This window comes from Nomia melanderi, chromosome 6, assembly GCF_051020985.1.
Source record: "Nomia melanderi isolate GNS246 chromosome 6, iyNomMela1, whole genome shotgun sequence".
Taxonomy (NCBI): domain Eukaryota; kingdom Metazoa; phylum Arthropoda; class Insecta; order Hymenoptera; family Halictidae; genus Nomia; species Nomia melanderi.
Window position 1 is genome coordinate 16,791,210 of NC_135004.1, and position 15,486 is coordinate 16,806,695.

Below are 15,486 nucleotides of genomic sequence, written 5' to 3' on the forward strand. Positions count from 1 at the left end.
GCATAATTTTAAAATTAACAAATACCACGACTTCAATATCAAGAAATAGAACAGTCTTAGTATTACTAAACTCCAATATGGTCAGACAGAACAGTCTCTATGAAACTCTACTAAGGCTAGAAGCGTCGTCGGAAAGGCTACTCAATGTTTCTAGATGTCCAGATAAAAGTGTTGGCCAAGTGGCCGCACGTGTCTCGAGCTGAATGATCTTCATGGTTTCCCCGAGCAAAGCGACCGAGGGGCCGGCCGGCAGTCCGTCGAGACTCGAAATGGGGGTTAAGATTGATCGGGAGAAGGTGTTACAGGCAGGACCTCTGCTCTCGCTCGCGCAGGATAAGCGAAGATAGGTGACTTATTGCTTTGACATCCGCGCCAGGAAAAAGACTCTCGGTGAGATGCTTTGGAATTCAAATGGCGACCTATTCCGCGGCGTCGGTGTTATCCATCGCATTCGACGGCGTCTCAGGTATTTCCAGGCGTCCTTTGACCCATTCGCGATCACTCCTAAAGGAAATACTTGAAACGTCGACTCGCTGATACATCCTAATCCCTTCGAAAAGTATGTCTACGTCTCGACCCACTTCCTCTTTATTCTCGCAGCTCCCAGTTCCTCTTCAATCACGATATCTCTATTTCTGTAATCGGTTCCAGAGATAAAGCGATGAAAGTGTTCGAGATGTTTGAACGTGAACTGCGACTCCTGTTGCGTTTGTGGTACATGTGAGTCGAGGGCTAGAGTGTAATTTCAATAGCAGAATTTAATGTTATGAAAGTAGGACTGGTTTGGTATTGAAAAATAGAACATTTAATATTGAAATGTAGGTTACTTTAGTATTGAACGGAAGATTAATGTTAAAGAGTAAAACAAATTTGATACTGAAAACTGGAGCACGATTGATACTGGTGACTGGAATAGTTTTAATATTGGAAAATAGAGCAGGTTCAGGTTTGGAAATAGAACGAGTTTATCATTCGAATGTAGGACACTTTAGTGTTGAATAACAGAACGAGATTAATATTGAAAAATAGAACAGATTTGATACTGAAAAATAGATCAAGTTTCATATTAGAAAAGAGAATAGTTTTGCTATTCAGAAACACAATATTTTTAATATTAGAAGCTAGAATAAATTTAATTCTGCAGAATAGAATATCAATATTTGAAATCTCAAGTTCAATTTCGAGAAATAACAACTTCAATATTATACAACCGAACAAATTCTAGTTTGAGAAATAGAACAACTTTAATATTATACAACGGAACAAATTCTAGTTTGAGAAATAGAACAATTTTAATATTATACAACGGAATAAATTCTAGTTTGAAGAATAGAACAATTTAAATATTAAAAAAGCGGGATAGTTTTACTATATGAAAGCACTGTCTATTGATACCGTCGATGGTAAGCTTTGAAAAAACAGAAATCTAGGATTGCGACCTGAAATTTTCGGGGCGCCGAGGCACACGTACTCTGAGCTAGGCGCGATCGATCCCTTGCCGGCACGTAGCATCGAAAAAGTCCTTATAGATTTTTGGATATTTAGGGCAATATTACAGCACGGAGCAGCCGACCGTGCCGGAGAACTCGGCAAGCCGAAGACTCCGCTCGACTTCTAGACCTACATATTTCACGGAAGCAAAGCCGCCGACTTTCACGGCGATTTTATACGCTCCGCAAACATTTCAAGGGAGCGGCGGGAAGAAAAAAATTCGCCGGAGTTTCATTTGATCCTGTGCGCAGGATTTCCAACGAATTATACTATAACTCGCGCAATGTAAAAGGATACCTCGGAGTAATTGGCAGAGCTCGCTGATAGCATGACGAAATTAAATAAGAGTATTATTTCATTGGAACGTGTCGAGCAACTTTTTATACTTTAACGTTACCGAATTCCTTCCGTCGTGCCTCTTCGAAAGAAATAAATAATCTACGAATATAGTTTCTTCGTGTAAAATTCTTCTTTAATGTTACTTTGATACTAGAACTATAGAATTGTCTCTTTCTAGTCTTTGCTAGGAAAATCAAGGAGTGCCATCGAGATCTCAACTGATGCATAATTCAATTCGCGTGCTCCAATTTCTCTAATAATTTTAACTCTTTACGGGCGAAGATTCTTCGAAATATACAAAACCTTTAGCAGACGAAGCTAGATTATATATTGATTCGAATAACAAAGGAACTCACTAGTCTCTTGCTGGTCGAGTAATCAAATCATCACGTACTGTTCCAAATAAGAAAATTCTCACCGAAACGTCGATATTCGAAAATTAAACAGAAACCGATCCGTATCGAGGCATCCAGTGTACTAGCGTTAACAAAATCGAGTCGAGCAGAAAATTTAAATCACACAAAAATTCTCAAGCATTTCCAATAAAACCCGTAATTCAATGATTATCGCGAACCCAATGCTTATGTCCAAGAAGCATCTCTTCCCATATTTAATCTGTCCCTGCATCATTCGTGCAGCATCATCAACCCCTAAACACACTATACAATTTCAATCGAACCCACCAACGAAGCTTCCACATCGAACTTTCACCATATTTTAATTGCCTCCGACCCCATCGCGATAACCGTTTCATTAGAGCGGTCCTGTCGGACGGAGTTTGATTAGTAACATCTCGACGAGGCCGCATTAAGACTCCATAATTGGACTGTCAGCCTCGATCCGCAGCCGGATCGATAGCAGCGGTCGGGGGCAGGCGGGGGCAATCGAGGAGAATGAAATTACGGCTCAGCATGGCAAACAATATATAATCAATCCACGTAGAAGCGGCGCGCGGCACGGGATCATTGTTTTTTCGGCGTTTCACCGAGAGCCAGGCTCGATTCGCAGCTTATTGCCCGTCCTATTCTACCCCCAACCCCGCCTCCCCTCCCCTCTTTCCCCTCCTCACGCAACGTTCCCGTTTCCCGTTCGATCGCAGCTCGATGGACGCCCCGTAGAAGCGGAACAGAAGGGAAAAACCGGCGGAAGAACAAGAAAAATCAGTCGGAAGGAACGAAAGCGATAAACAATCCCGGCGGTCTACGCCGGCGAAGCCAATTCGCGTGGCACTCGGTTTTTACATTTTAATGGAAAAATTAATTTCCTCGTTCCCGGTGCTTCCTTTCGTCCCGCGAGTCCTCCTGCCCGTATCTGCATAGCCCGGCCGGGAAAGTTTTCCAATTTTCGCGGAGAGCGCCGGCTTCGATGCTCCGCCGTCGGATCGGAACCTGTTGTTCGAAGGTCCGAAGATCCCGGGGAAACCCCGTCTATTATGCTCGCCGATATTTAATTACCGCGGCGTCGAATGACCTGTTTCTTTCGGTCCGCAGCGAGGGAGAGCCGGCGAGCGCCGGGGCTTCCCGGGGTCGCGGGGTCGGTCGGGTTACTTTTCATAAAAGCCTCGAACGCCGGCCAAGGAAGTCGAAGTTCGCCCGCGAAGTCGGCGCGGGGCTTCCCCCGACCTGTCGCCGGTTTATTTTCGCGCCGGCAAAGTTCCCTTTGAAAGCATCGCGTCGCCTCGCCTCGCCTCGCGCCGCGCGGGGCGCAACGACCCTCGTTAACTTCGGACGTCCTCATTTACGCCTAATCGACTCGAATCGCCGGGCCAGCCGGGCTGAATTATCGGAGTTAACGCGTGGAGAGGCGTCGCTGTGGTGGCGTTAACGCGCGAAACACGTTTCCAGGCGAATCATCCTGCCCGGGACACCTTTTTTTTAACGATTCCAGCTGGCGCTTCGAACGGCCGCTATCGAATCGATCGTACGGTTAGAGTCGCTTTTATTTCCTCCTCCTCCGCCCAGGATTCCTTCGAGCGAATATTTTATTGATTTAGGATTGCGGAGGTGGGAATGTGCTCTTTTTTTGTTTAGACGCTCGGAGATGCGAGCGTTCTGTTGGTTTAGAGATTCGGGGACACGGGTGTGCTCTTAATTTCGGGATCTGTAAATATTCTGTTGATTGGGAATGGTTTCTCCGCGCGAACCTTCGGAGACGCAGATCATTGATAATACAGAAATCTAGGATTTCCGAGCTTAATCTTGTATAACTTCATATTTAATGGATCAACTAGTAACGACGTTAATATATGAAGCGACCCAAATTTCATAATCTGGAAATGTCACTGAAATACAGCTGAAACGCTCGGATCTTATCAATCGCCAGTGAAATTCTGTTTCGCAACACTTGAACGAATCCTGAGTCATTCACCGGGCAAAATCGCTTTACATCGGTTTTTCACAGGGTGACATTGATTCGTCGTCGATGATTAGACGCGATCGCTCGACGAGTGATCGTAGGTTGATATTAACGAGCATTAGGGGCGGGAGGGTGTAATAGAAACCGCACGGCCGACGAGTTTTCACTCAATCGGAGCGTAGCATGCTTGATTAAACTTGGAGCACTTCCGTACGGCGCGCGGGAACGTCGAGCTACGTGGCTCGCAGCTTTCGAACAAGTTGCCCGTCCTTCACCCGCTTGAACTCTGCCCTTTCGTCGAGCGGTCGCGCCCCCGGCAGAGCCGACGTTCGCCCGGTAATTCGGTTTTTCGCTCTGACTGCGGTACGATCGCCGTACGTTCGATTCGAGACGGATCACCGATGTTCCGGGCAGCCACGGTCGCGATGAACTGATTCTTTCCGCCGGGATAATCGAATCTCGGGGGCACCTAACCTCGTCGTCCCCGGAATCGCCGATGCTTCGCGCGTAACTGCGTCCGCAGATTCGATTGTTTCGGGCAAACGATGATTCCCTGCGAACTACATCGCTGTTCCGACTGCGGCTCACGTTTCGCTTGAACAATGGGATGTTTGTATGCTTCGATTTTAATTGCTGCCGAAAAACTCCGGGAGTTAAGTATCTACGAAATGTTGCACACTCGCGCTGGAATTCAACCGGCGACTGCGGCCCGCGTTTCGCTTGAACAATGAAATTTTCATGTTTATGTGTCTACCTTAACAATGGGCAACATGTTCTAGGAATTAACCATCCACGAAATTTTATTTAATTCGCGGCTCACGTTTTATTTGAAGAATGAAATGTTCATGTTTGTATGTTTCTATTTTGGTAGGCAAAAGATCCTGGAAATGAACTGCGTGCGAAGTTTTATGAATTTCTGTTGTATACTTCTGTTTATGTTTCTTGTGAAGATGTTTATACATTTCTGACCGAATGGCGAACAATTTAGTTAAATACGGTATTAAATCCCGTTGTATACTTGGGTTAGAATTTAATTGATTATACAGCTTCTATTTAATTTTGCGATGGTCTAGAGATCTCTGAGTCCATTGAAGTTATTGATATTACCTTTGCTTACTCGGATTTCTCGAAACCGATGAATAGGTTTCCATAAACGACTTCGCTGCATTTTAATCGATCGATGGACCGGCTGTACAGATCGTGGGCAACGATAAGAACGTTTAATGAGGCAATTTAGAAGATACGGCTTTTTCCGCGGCAACATGTTTCATAACTCGACCTCTCGGACTAATGGCGAACGGATATTAAATTAACGAGTACCGTCTAACGAGGTGATAGATGTACAATAAACCGTAAACGACGAACGGCAGACGGTAACAAGACTATCAGAACTGTTCCTTCAACATCGCCGGTAACTTACTAAAACTCGAATCGATCGATCAAACTAAATGGTTCAATCACCTAAATGGTTCAATCACCTCGAGCAATACGCATTCAAAACACTATTCCAAATTTCCTCCGAAAACAGATCCCCGTCGCAGGAAAAACATTTCGCGGATAAAACGTTGGCAAACTCTCATTACATCGATACGAATCAAACCCGCACGACGAAGCACGATAATCAATTCGAATGATCAACAAAATATATTCCACATTTTCCGAAACACGCTAAACCGGTGGAAGTTCGAAGTTCCAATTACGTTTCCGCCGGGCAACGCGAAACGCTGAACGCCAGTCGCCGGGGCGCAGCTCGAACTAATACATCGATCATCGAAAAAATATTCATCCCGCAAAAAGCGCCCGAAGCGAAACGGTTAATCGAGCCGCGGTCGAAGCGCGAGTGCAATCCCGATGAAACAGCGACCTAACCGCGAGGTGAACGAAGAGAAGGCGTCCGCGATTAGTGAGCGTCACGCGGGAGAACCGTGCGCCATGAATTCCGCGGCACCGTAACCCCCCCAAAATCCACAACATCTATGCACAACCAGCCATCTAAGCGTTGTCGTTGCCTTTTGCTGGGAAAGACGTGTGGCATGAGCACAACTCGCAGAAGATGATGGCCGGGAACAACACGGTCGCGCTGGTGTCGCCGCTAAAACCGGCGACCTCCTACGACTTTCGGGTGCTTGCGGAAAATCACTTTGGAACATCAGCGCCAAGCGACATCCTTCATGTCAGTATCAAACATATCAGCATGCCTCGAATCAAATCGAAAGTGTACGAATGAAAGAATGAAACGAGACTGTGCCATTCTGTCGCGCGTTCGTTCATCGCCTAGCTGCGCCGGAGCGATTCACCTCGATTGACGGGAGTTTTTCTTTCTATCCCGATCGGTGCGCGCGCTCCGCGAACACCGTAGGCCCAGACCGACGGCGAGATACCCGGTGGACCGCCCAGACACGTCGCCGTGAAGCCCCTGGGACCGCAGCAAGTGAAGGTCACCTGGCAACCACCGGATCGATCCCTCTGGAACGGCGAACTTCTCGGATACACCATCAGCTACGCCAATCTCGGGTATCGTTATCCGTTCACGGCTGTTTAGAATAGTTTCCAGTGCACTCCGGGACCGTAGAATCCGGCGAGGAATCGCCGGATCGTCGATGGGGCTCGAATCTTCGCCGATTATCGCGACAATGGGCCGGCCCGCGCGCCGCGAGCGGAAACGCGGACGGTCGCGGCGCCACGGCGATTATCGTGGCCGCCTTTGTTCCGGCATCCTCGAAACCGATGTCGGAACGGACGCCCGATCGTTTTTCGCGTCTCTGTATCTCAGGGGAGATTCCGCCGGGATTTATTGTGCCGCCGCGCGGCCGAACTGCGCGCGCGGTGGACGGACTCCGTCGCGGTGCTTGATTTGATGAACTCGTTACGGGGGACTCTATTGTCCTTCGACTGGCAGATTGCTCGCGTTGCTCTCTTTTGCGCGCCGCGGTTTCATGTCGGAACTGCGAGAATATTTCACGCATCTTTTCTGTTTCTTTTTTCTATTGTTCCAGTCTCCTTGTTTGTGTCGATAGTCTCCTGCGCCATCGCTGAATCTGATTGTAATTTTCAGCTTCGGACTTTAAACTTCGAGTTTCAACTTAAATTGCAGTTCGAACGCGAGCAACCTGCCGAAGAATCCTCAAAAACAGTCTCCCACTCGCGAACTCCCGAATCGCTACATTATTAATTCCAAAGTTTAAAGCTCCCAGGAAAATCCCAGCAGCCCGATCCCTTCCAATTACCCTGCAACAATTCGACTTCCACGATCCGAGTCCGAAGAGAAGACGGACGCCGAGAGGGAAGATCTCCGAGTCGAGGAACCGATAACTTCTCGAACGGCCGCGACTCGGGGCTAACAAATTCCCCTCCCGGGCACAATGGAAATTAATCGGTCGATTTTAATATTCGTCAGAGCCGGCGGACCCGTGCTCGTCAGTCGGTTCCGTCGAAGTTTCGACGTCGCGTTTCCAGTCGGAATAATCGGATTCCGCGAAGTCCCCCGATCCGGCGGATTCCTTTTTTGATCTTCTGGCTGGTAATTCGGGATGAATCGCGGCCGACTCGTCAGGAACCGGCGGAAACGCGGCGCGACGCCCCGGGATCGGTTGCCTCCACCCCCTTTCTTCGTCCTATCCTCCGGACGATCGAACTTCCGGGGCGTTCTCCGGGAAAGAGAGAAATGTCATATCGGCGGAACGACTGGCAGGGGCGGGGGAGGGGAAACACGAGCGAACGGGGGGGAGGGAAAAGTTTCCGGGAATCAGAAGACCATTTTTCGCTCCAGTTTGCCCGGGATGGCTTTAAGTATCGTCAAGTTCCGCGCGTTCCTTCCCGAGCTTTATCTTTCCGCCTCGTGGAGCATCGGTCGTGGCTTTATTTCAGGGGGAATGATCAATCGGTGAACATCACGAGAGTGGGAATCACGGGAAACGGGGACGGCTCGTACGATTACAGGCTAACCGGCCTCCGAAAGTACACCCAGTACAGCGTGGTGGTGAAGGCGTTCAATAATAAAGGCGACGGGCCTGGATCCGACCCGGTTACCGTGCAGACCTTCGAAGACGGTGAGTTACCGATGTGGAATTATCTCTTGCTTGTGCTCTTGTTCGGTAGTGTAGCATCTAGAATTTTCACTGTAGGTTAAGGTATTCTTAACACTAGATTTATGGACGTTTGTTCTACACTTTATCCTATTGTTCCTAGAAAACTACGTGCTTGTTTATATAAATCGCGAAAATTGTAGCAAAACCAGAGTATTCCAGTGTTTGCATAATTGCACGAATCAAAATCAACTTGAACTGTTACTATATAATGTTTAAAAAATTCAATATCCGTCAAATTGACGGGTTCCGTAAGCCTAGTATTGAGAAGAGTGAATGTAAGAATTGACGGAGACGTGTGCTACGATTATGCTTGTAATCGTTTATTACGAGAATTTGAGTTCGCGGTGGGCAGGCGACTGGTTTAGGTTTATTTAGATTGTCAAGCGAATTGGAGAACTAGTTTGCGATGGGGATCATGGGGAATTGATCGTTGGATTGGGGTCTTCGATATTTGTGGAATTTAGTTTGGTAATGCGAGGTATGGGGTGTTGGTTGAGGGGTTCATTGTTTTTGGACTTTGTTGACTGTTTTGCTGTAGACTTTGAATTATGGTTATTATATATCTATCGTTGTGTTATTGTAGTATCTAGAATTTTAGCTTGTTATCTATGTCACGGTACTTTTTGGTAAGTGAGATTTCCTGTCTGTTAAGGGTTGTTTAGTAGTGGGCTAGTTTAAAATTAGTAGTAGCTTTAACTTAATTTCTGCTCTAGATATTGTGAAGTTAATGCTGGTGAGTTTATCCTCTTGTGATTTACATGTGCAATTTATACTTAAGTCGATTTTCAAAGGAATCAGATAAAGGGTTTGATAGAACTTGATTTTTCATGAATTTTTGCGTTAAGTTCTTAAGTACATTTATTATTGCTCTAAAAAAAGCGCTGCTTTCACATGAATTTATATTTCAGATAACTTAAACCGCATATAATCCATCCCTTACAATTTCTATTTCTCCCGTAATAGAAAATTAGCAGCGAAACTCGCATGCAGAAGCTCAAGAGACGGATTACAAGAATTATACTATTGTACATAGAAGTCCTTCAGCGGCGCGGGGACAAAGAAAACGAAACAAAGATTGCAACACGTTCCCCGAGGCGGAGCAGCAGATTTACAATCTCCGCCATTCGAAATGATCTGCCATTCCAACTCGCCTGGTCCCCGGAACAAACATTAACGCTCCGTTGACACGCGTGGCTCCCATTTGAAACAATTAAACCTACCGCACGCGACCCCGTGTACAAAAACTACTCCCATTATACACAGTGTCTCCCTCGATGCCAGAAAGTTTCCGCGGGCTCATTCATTCGTGTCCCGCCGTATGACATGCACATTTCAGGGGTGCGGAGTTGTTGCATTATCTCGCGGAGGGAACGAGCAGCAGCTGGAAAATAAATTGTCGATCTATTTAGCCCCCTCGTTCGCTGTTCCATCGCGCACCACCATGGAAAATGTATCTCGCGTCTACAGCGTATTCGGAGCATCCGAACGATGCTTAACTTTCGACGTGTTTTAAAGTAACCCAATTAAATTTTCTTAAGCAAAACGATGAAACGTATTTACGTATTTCGAACGATCATTAAAGGAACAATGGAAACATGAATTCCCAGCGAGTACGTCGTTCCCTTCGCGAACTTTACGTCTCTAGAACCATTCGATGTTTAATCTCTATCTCGAAGAAAGTTTCTCGAACGACGGAACGGATCCGCGTATTTCCGAACTTGATCGTTAAGGCAAACGATACATTTTCAATTGAACGGGGAATCTCCTCGAGACAAATGACCTCCCCGTATCATCCATAAACCGCATTTAAATAACTCCCAGGGACAATCCAGTCCCATTGTTTCATAGGGAATCTCGTTACTGCGTTTTCGTCGAATAAAACTCTCCAATCCAATATCGTTCTGTCTCCGAAAAGAGGAGATCAGCCCGATAACTCGTCTTCGTCGCCGGGAGACACGCTGAAAGACGCGGCGAGCTTCTAAGAAGTTCGCTTGCATAAACTGCAGACACTCGACGGAGGAAGAATTGCGCCGGGCAAAGATGATCCCCGGGCTTAACCCATTTCGACCCGTTTTACTAGTGGTTTACTTCCTTTAATTCGGCCGTGTTCCCGTTACCCTCGAACAGACACGTATAGTCATTAACGCTTGAACACCGAGGAATTTAGGGTTGCGAAATACGCGGCACGTTTCATGGAATTTTTACTGAAAATTCATTCTCTTTCGATACGCTGGAAACGGATCGGTTTTGCACCAGATTCACAGAACCAGTCATTTTGACTGATCAATATGTATTGTTCAAGTTGATTTTCAATTTTCTAGCAGCTTTCTGGGAACAACAGAACAAAGCATAGAATAAACCTCCATAAATCTACTATAAAAATTGTAACAATTGATTATGTTCGGTTTCTTCAGACATTCATTATAGTACTCAAATGAAGCTATTTATTTTAAAAATCATTTCGAATATTCAATGCTTCGAACATATCAATACTTGCTGAACAAAAGGGTCAAAACCAGTCATTTTGACTTGTACTGTAGTTCTAGTGTTAAAAGGTACACGAAATATTACGATCGCAACATTAAAAACACTCAACTCCCACTAAATCAAGAAATCTCTACAAAAAGGAAGACGTTACTCTTAACCAGTTAATTGTGGAATTTAGTTAGAAATAAAGTAAAAGAATGGAGCGTGTACTCGTCGAACGCAGGACGAATGCACGCAGAGTATATTTTAATGAAAGATCAAAGCGAAGAATTAATATCGTGTCAAGCTTTACGACGACGCGTATACTCGTCAAACACAGTTAACTGGTTAACTTTCCAGAACAACGCTTCGCCAGCAATCGGTATTTCCGAAAAACTTCCGCGTATTATTCCCAAAAGATACTTTCAACAGGGAAACAGCATTCGCTTGGAACGTTCAAACAAGAATATATTATTCTCCGCGGGTGTTTTCGATAAGGGAAGACGATTTCCCCGAAATTCCCAGAAAAGAATATGCTCGCGAGGGCAAAATGGCTTAAAAATATTTCCACCGGCGGAACACTGGCCCGTCACCCAGTTCTCGAGGAAGCAGAGTGCATTTGCCGGGCGCCGCTCGACGAGGGGATGCCTCACGACCGCGTTCCACTTTCCGTTCCGCTCCGTTCCGCACCGTTCCGTTCCGTTCCGCGGTTCGAGGGGCGGCTGGGCCGCGATCCGTCGAACGAGCTTCTTCGCGAGAGGCTTTTTCGCGACGCGCTATGCCCCGCCAGGAGAAAGTAGATCCCCTTTGTCGCGGTAACGTCGATCGCGACGAGTTGCTCCATATCGCGGCCGGCTCGACGCTCGACCGAGTGAACGCTCCTCGGGGGACGGGGCTGAAAGAATCTCGACGGATCTCTCTACCCAGCGGACCTCCAGCGCGTTCTCGATTGTTCCTTCCGCGGTGTTTACCTCGTTCCCTCTAGACGAACCAGCGTTCGGGAAGAATAATGTGTTTCGACGTTGAACCTTGTAGTGGATGTCACTGCACCGCGATCGAGAGCGATTCATCGAGCAATCTCTGATTTAGAGGGCCTTTGAGCAATCTTTCGAGTCTTTGTCTTTGCGCGGCTTTCGCGACTGTAAGCGCTTTGATCAGTAGCTCCGAAATGGATTTGGGTTAGTCGCGATTGCAGTGCTTGGATGATTATCGAAAATATTCGAAACGATTTTGAAAATTAATTGTTTCATTTGAGTACTATGAATCGAATAATGAAATTTCTTAATACTATTTGATATCGTGGAATCGGACACTTGATTCACTGAAATTTCAATTGAATAATTTGATTAAGTTGTTAATCAAATTGTTAATAGTTGACTATTATAGTTAAAAGTTGTATCATTCGAGTGTTTTGTGTTTTGTTAACGTTGACAATGTGTCTACGTCGATGAGATGAATGTCTGAAGAAACTGAAAATAATCTGTTACAATTTTTATAGGAATTGCATGTTAATCGTATTAAATGCTCGGTAGTTCTAGTGTTAAACATTGTTACTTAGCTGGTTTCGGTGTAAGTTCTGAGGTAGATGTATTTGTACCGTATTATTTTAGTATATGTAATATATTATAGTTTGTTACTTGCTTGGTAGTTGGATGGTAGTGTAAGTATTAGTATAATAAATTTATTTCTATACTCGAGATCCACCCTTTCAGTATTTATACTGTAGTAACACTATATTATTAATAATAAGTTAACCCTTTGCACTCAAAAAATTTGTCACTAGAAATATTCAATTTATTTCTATGAGATATAGGTGACATTTATTTCTAACTTAAAGGAATTCACAAAATAAGGGGAACAATGATATTTTATTTCCCATATCGACAGATTACTCAAGACTTAATGTCAAATACGGAATTTTACAATTTTGCACCAATCGATTGAGAGGCACCTCTGGAGTGCAAAGGGTTAATATAACTTCTCCCTCCTGTTACTCCGATAACACTTCAAACTCCAGTCCATCCCTCGCACGCCAAGCTAAGTCCCAAAAAACCTCCCTCCGTCGCAAAGATCACACAAGAATCCTGTAAGAAGCACGATTAACATTCACCCTCCGTGAAAACATCAGCTCCACTCCAAGAAGCACCCTCGAGAGGCCAGCTCCTCTGTGGCGTCCCGACGAGAAGGGGTTTCCCTCGCCGGTCAATCCTCTCCCGGCCCGGAAAACCGCGAGAGTCCTCTCGCATGCGCGCTCGCGTGCGAGCTGCCCGTCCGTTTTCCAAGCGAATTTACGATACGTTTTGACGCAGTTCCAAGCGCCCCGCCGCAGAACGTGGCTTGCGCCGCGCTGACCGGCCAGAACATCCAGGTGACCTGGAAATCGCCGCCTTCCGACAAAGTTCACGGGGTCGTGCAGGGCTACAAGTTGCTGTACGAGGCCGGCAGCGCTGTCCTGGAGCAGCAGGCCGGCAGAGAGACGAAGATCAGCCATGCGTTGAGCACGGTCCTGCACGGGCTCAGCCCGTACACCAATTACACGGTGCAGGTGCTCGCCTACACCAGGGCCGGCGAGGGTGTCACCAGCAGCCCGGTGTCCTGCACCACCGAAGAAACTGGTAAACTACGAGCCGCGGCGCATCTGTCGGGGACGCCCGCCAGGCTGCGAGTAAATTTCGAGCCGGCGAAGTCGTTTCAGACGCGGGCCAGCTCCTACGGGCAGTTTGCCCACTGCTTTACAGCGGACCCGTGCTGTTGATGTTTCGATTGGCCAATACGTTCCGGCGATTGTTCCTCTGCTCCTCTGCATTATGCCTTCTGGCCGCAGGCACGGTATCGGGACTTTCGGCCTAGATTCTTCGCGACTCTGCGCTGAATGCCACTGAATTTTGTCTGATAACGGATATTTTGGGCTCTGGTTTTTAGTATTCGGGCTTTGTTTCGGGTTGGACGATGAATTATGGGTTCGGTAGCTTGGAAAGATTGGTTTGTATGGGGTGGTTTGAGGGAAGTTGAGTTGTTCGAGTTGGAAATGTAAAGATATTGGACAGACTTTGTTTCGGGTTGGACGATGAATTATGGGTTTGGTAGCTTGGGAAGATTGGTTTGTATGGGGTGGTTTGAGGGAAGTATTTTGAGTCGTTCGAGTTGAAAATGTAAAGATATTGGGTTTTTAGTGATCGTTTTCATTGTTTACTTCAGTTTACTGGTACACATGCCAGAAATCGTTCCTAATTCCCGTCGCGATTATTGAATGGTTCTCTAAGGAATTACTAAGAAAGTTGATGTAGCCATGCGCAAAGTAAATAGCAAATCAACCGAAATCTTAACAGCACTTCGAGTTTCCACGGAGAAACTCTAAAAAATCAGTTTGCTCGGCAGTTCTAGTGTTAGATTCGAAGATTGCTCGCGAGCTGAGCAGTGTTTACGGGCGGAATAATTAAAGAAAGTTGGTCGTTCCTTTGAGAAATTACAGTCCTCTATTATCAGGCAAGCACGGCTCCATTGTGCGCAGTCTGAATAACCACTCCTTGCTCGGAGCAAGAGACACGGTACAAGGCGGACCCTCATACGCTGGTATTATAAGTATACAAGAGATGTGTTTGAAAGCAGCATTGTACTCTCGGTATAGTTGTACACCAGACACACTGGGAATCGCGAAAGTCTCTTCTCCCCGGCGCTGAACACGGCCAATAAACCACGTCCTCGAACCCGCAGTTAGACGGAGAACCAGGGGAAATAATTAAACAGGGAAACGCGTCACGTCGGCCGATGATTCGCGTTCGTTATTCGCCATTTAAACGAGCCAGTGTTCTCCTGTTAACACGTTAAGCACTGCATCGATCGTCGGCGAGCAACTACTCAGAGCGTAAGACACGCTTTGTTGTTATTACAAAACTCTCTCTTGATTCTGAGATTGTGGAACGGTTCCCTATTTTCACCAATGCTGCGAATCGGAAGCCAATGACGTTAAGTGCAGAATTAAAAATTGAGAGGATTCATATTTTAATTTCTAACGATTATATATATTCAGGAGCTGTAAAAACAAGGGCTTCCTGACCTATAAAAATTGAGTGAATGCTGGAATAACTTAAAGGAACATTATATATTCCATTAAAATTCACGGAGACCAGAAAGTATCCAACAATCGAGTTAACCGCGTTGGCTTCTGAGCGACTCGTATTCCTACCGATGAATCATTAAAATTAAACGATCAAAGCAATCAAAGTATTCCAGCTATAGAAGATCCAAGGAAATTAAATAAAAATCTATATTCAAAAATCGGAATATAAAGGAACAAGAGGATAATCGTACAATTTTCTCAAACGCTTTGCAGCAATAGTACGCAGCAAATGAGAGTGCAATAAAGTTGGTCAAGTTGAGTCATGTGAAATTCCATGGTGGCCACTTTCCGCGCGAATTCCGACGAGTTCGGAGAAAATCGCCGGGGGAGACGGAGCTGAAAGAGTCAATGACGGAAACTTTGGCGCCTTTGAAGTAACATTATGCCAGCGCTCCCGTTCTCCGGGACACGCGGACCGTTTTCCATTAAACGCGGCTCGCAGGCCTCCCCAGAAACTCCGTGAAATGGGTCGCGAATAATTGCATGGTTATCTCGAAATTCATAATAATGCCGCGACCGCGGCGGAGGCGGCGTGATCGAAATTCCGTGTATCACAAAGAAAACGCGGACGGACGGCACGCTGCTGTTTGTCAACGGTAGAAACGTCCGGCTACCCTCTGACCCGCC

At 46.1% G+C, this 15,486-nt stretch overlaps 1 protein-coding gene and 1 long non-coding RNA gene across 4 annotated transcripts in view; one reads left to right on the plus strand and one right to left on the minus strand.

The window, feature by feature from the left end:
- LOC116430230 (cell adhesion molecule Dscam2) overlaps positions 1 to 15,486 on the plus strand; it is a 298,794-nt gene that overhangs the window by 267,256 nt on the left and 16,052 nt on the right. For all 3 annotated transcript variants that reach the window (XM_031984053.2, XM_076368698.1, XM_031984052.2), the window contains exons 16-19: positions 6,210 to 6,358; positions 6,545 to 6,699; positions 8,053 to 8,234; positions 13,049 to 13,354. In XM_031984053.2, the coding sequence (XP_031839913.2) occupies positions 6,210 to 6,358; positions 6,545 to 6,699; positions 8,053 to 8,234; positions 13,049 to 13,354 (792 nt within the window). The remainder of the gene's footprint in view (positions 1 to 6,209; positions 6,359 to 6,544; positions 6,700 to 8,052; positions 8,235 to 13,048; positions 13,355 to 15,486) is intronic.
- The window catches only part of LOC143174647 (uncharacterized), a 55,909-nt gene that overhangs the window by 21,426 nt on the left and 18,997 nt on the right, over positions 1 to 15,486 (minus strand). The gene's annotated exons all lie outside the window — the stretch shown is intronic.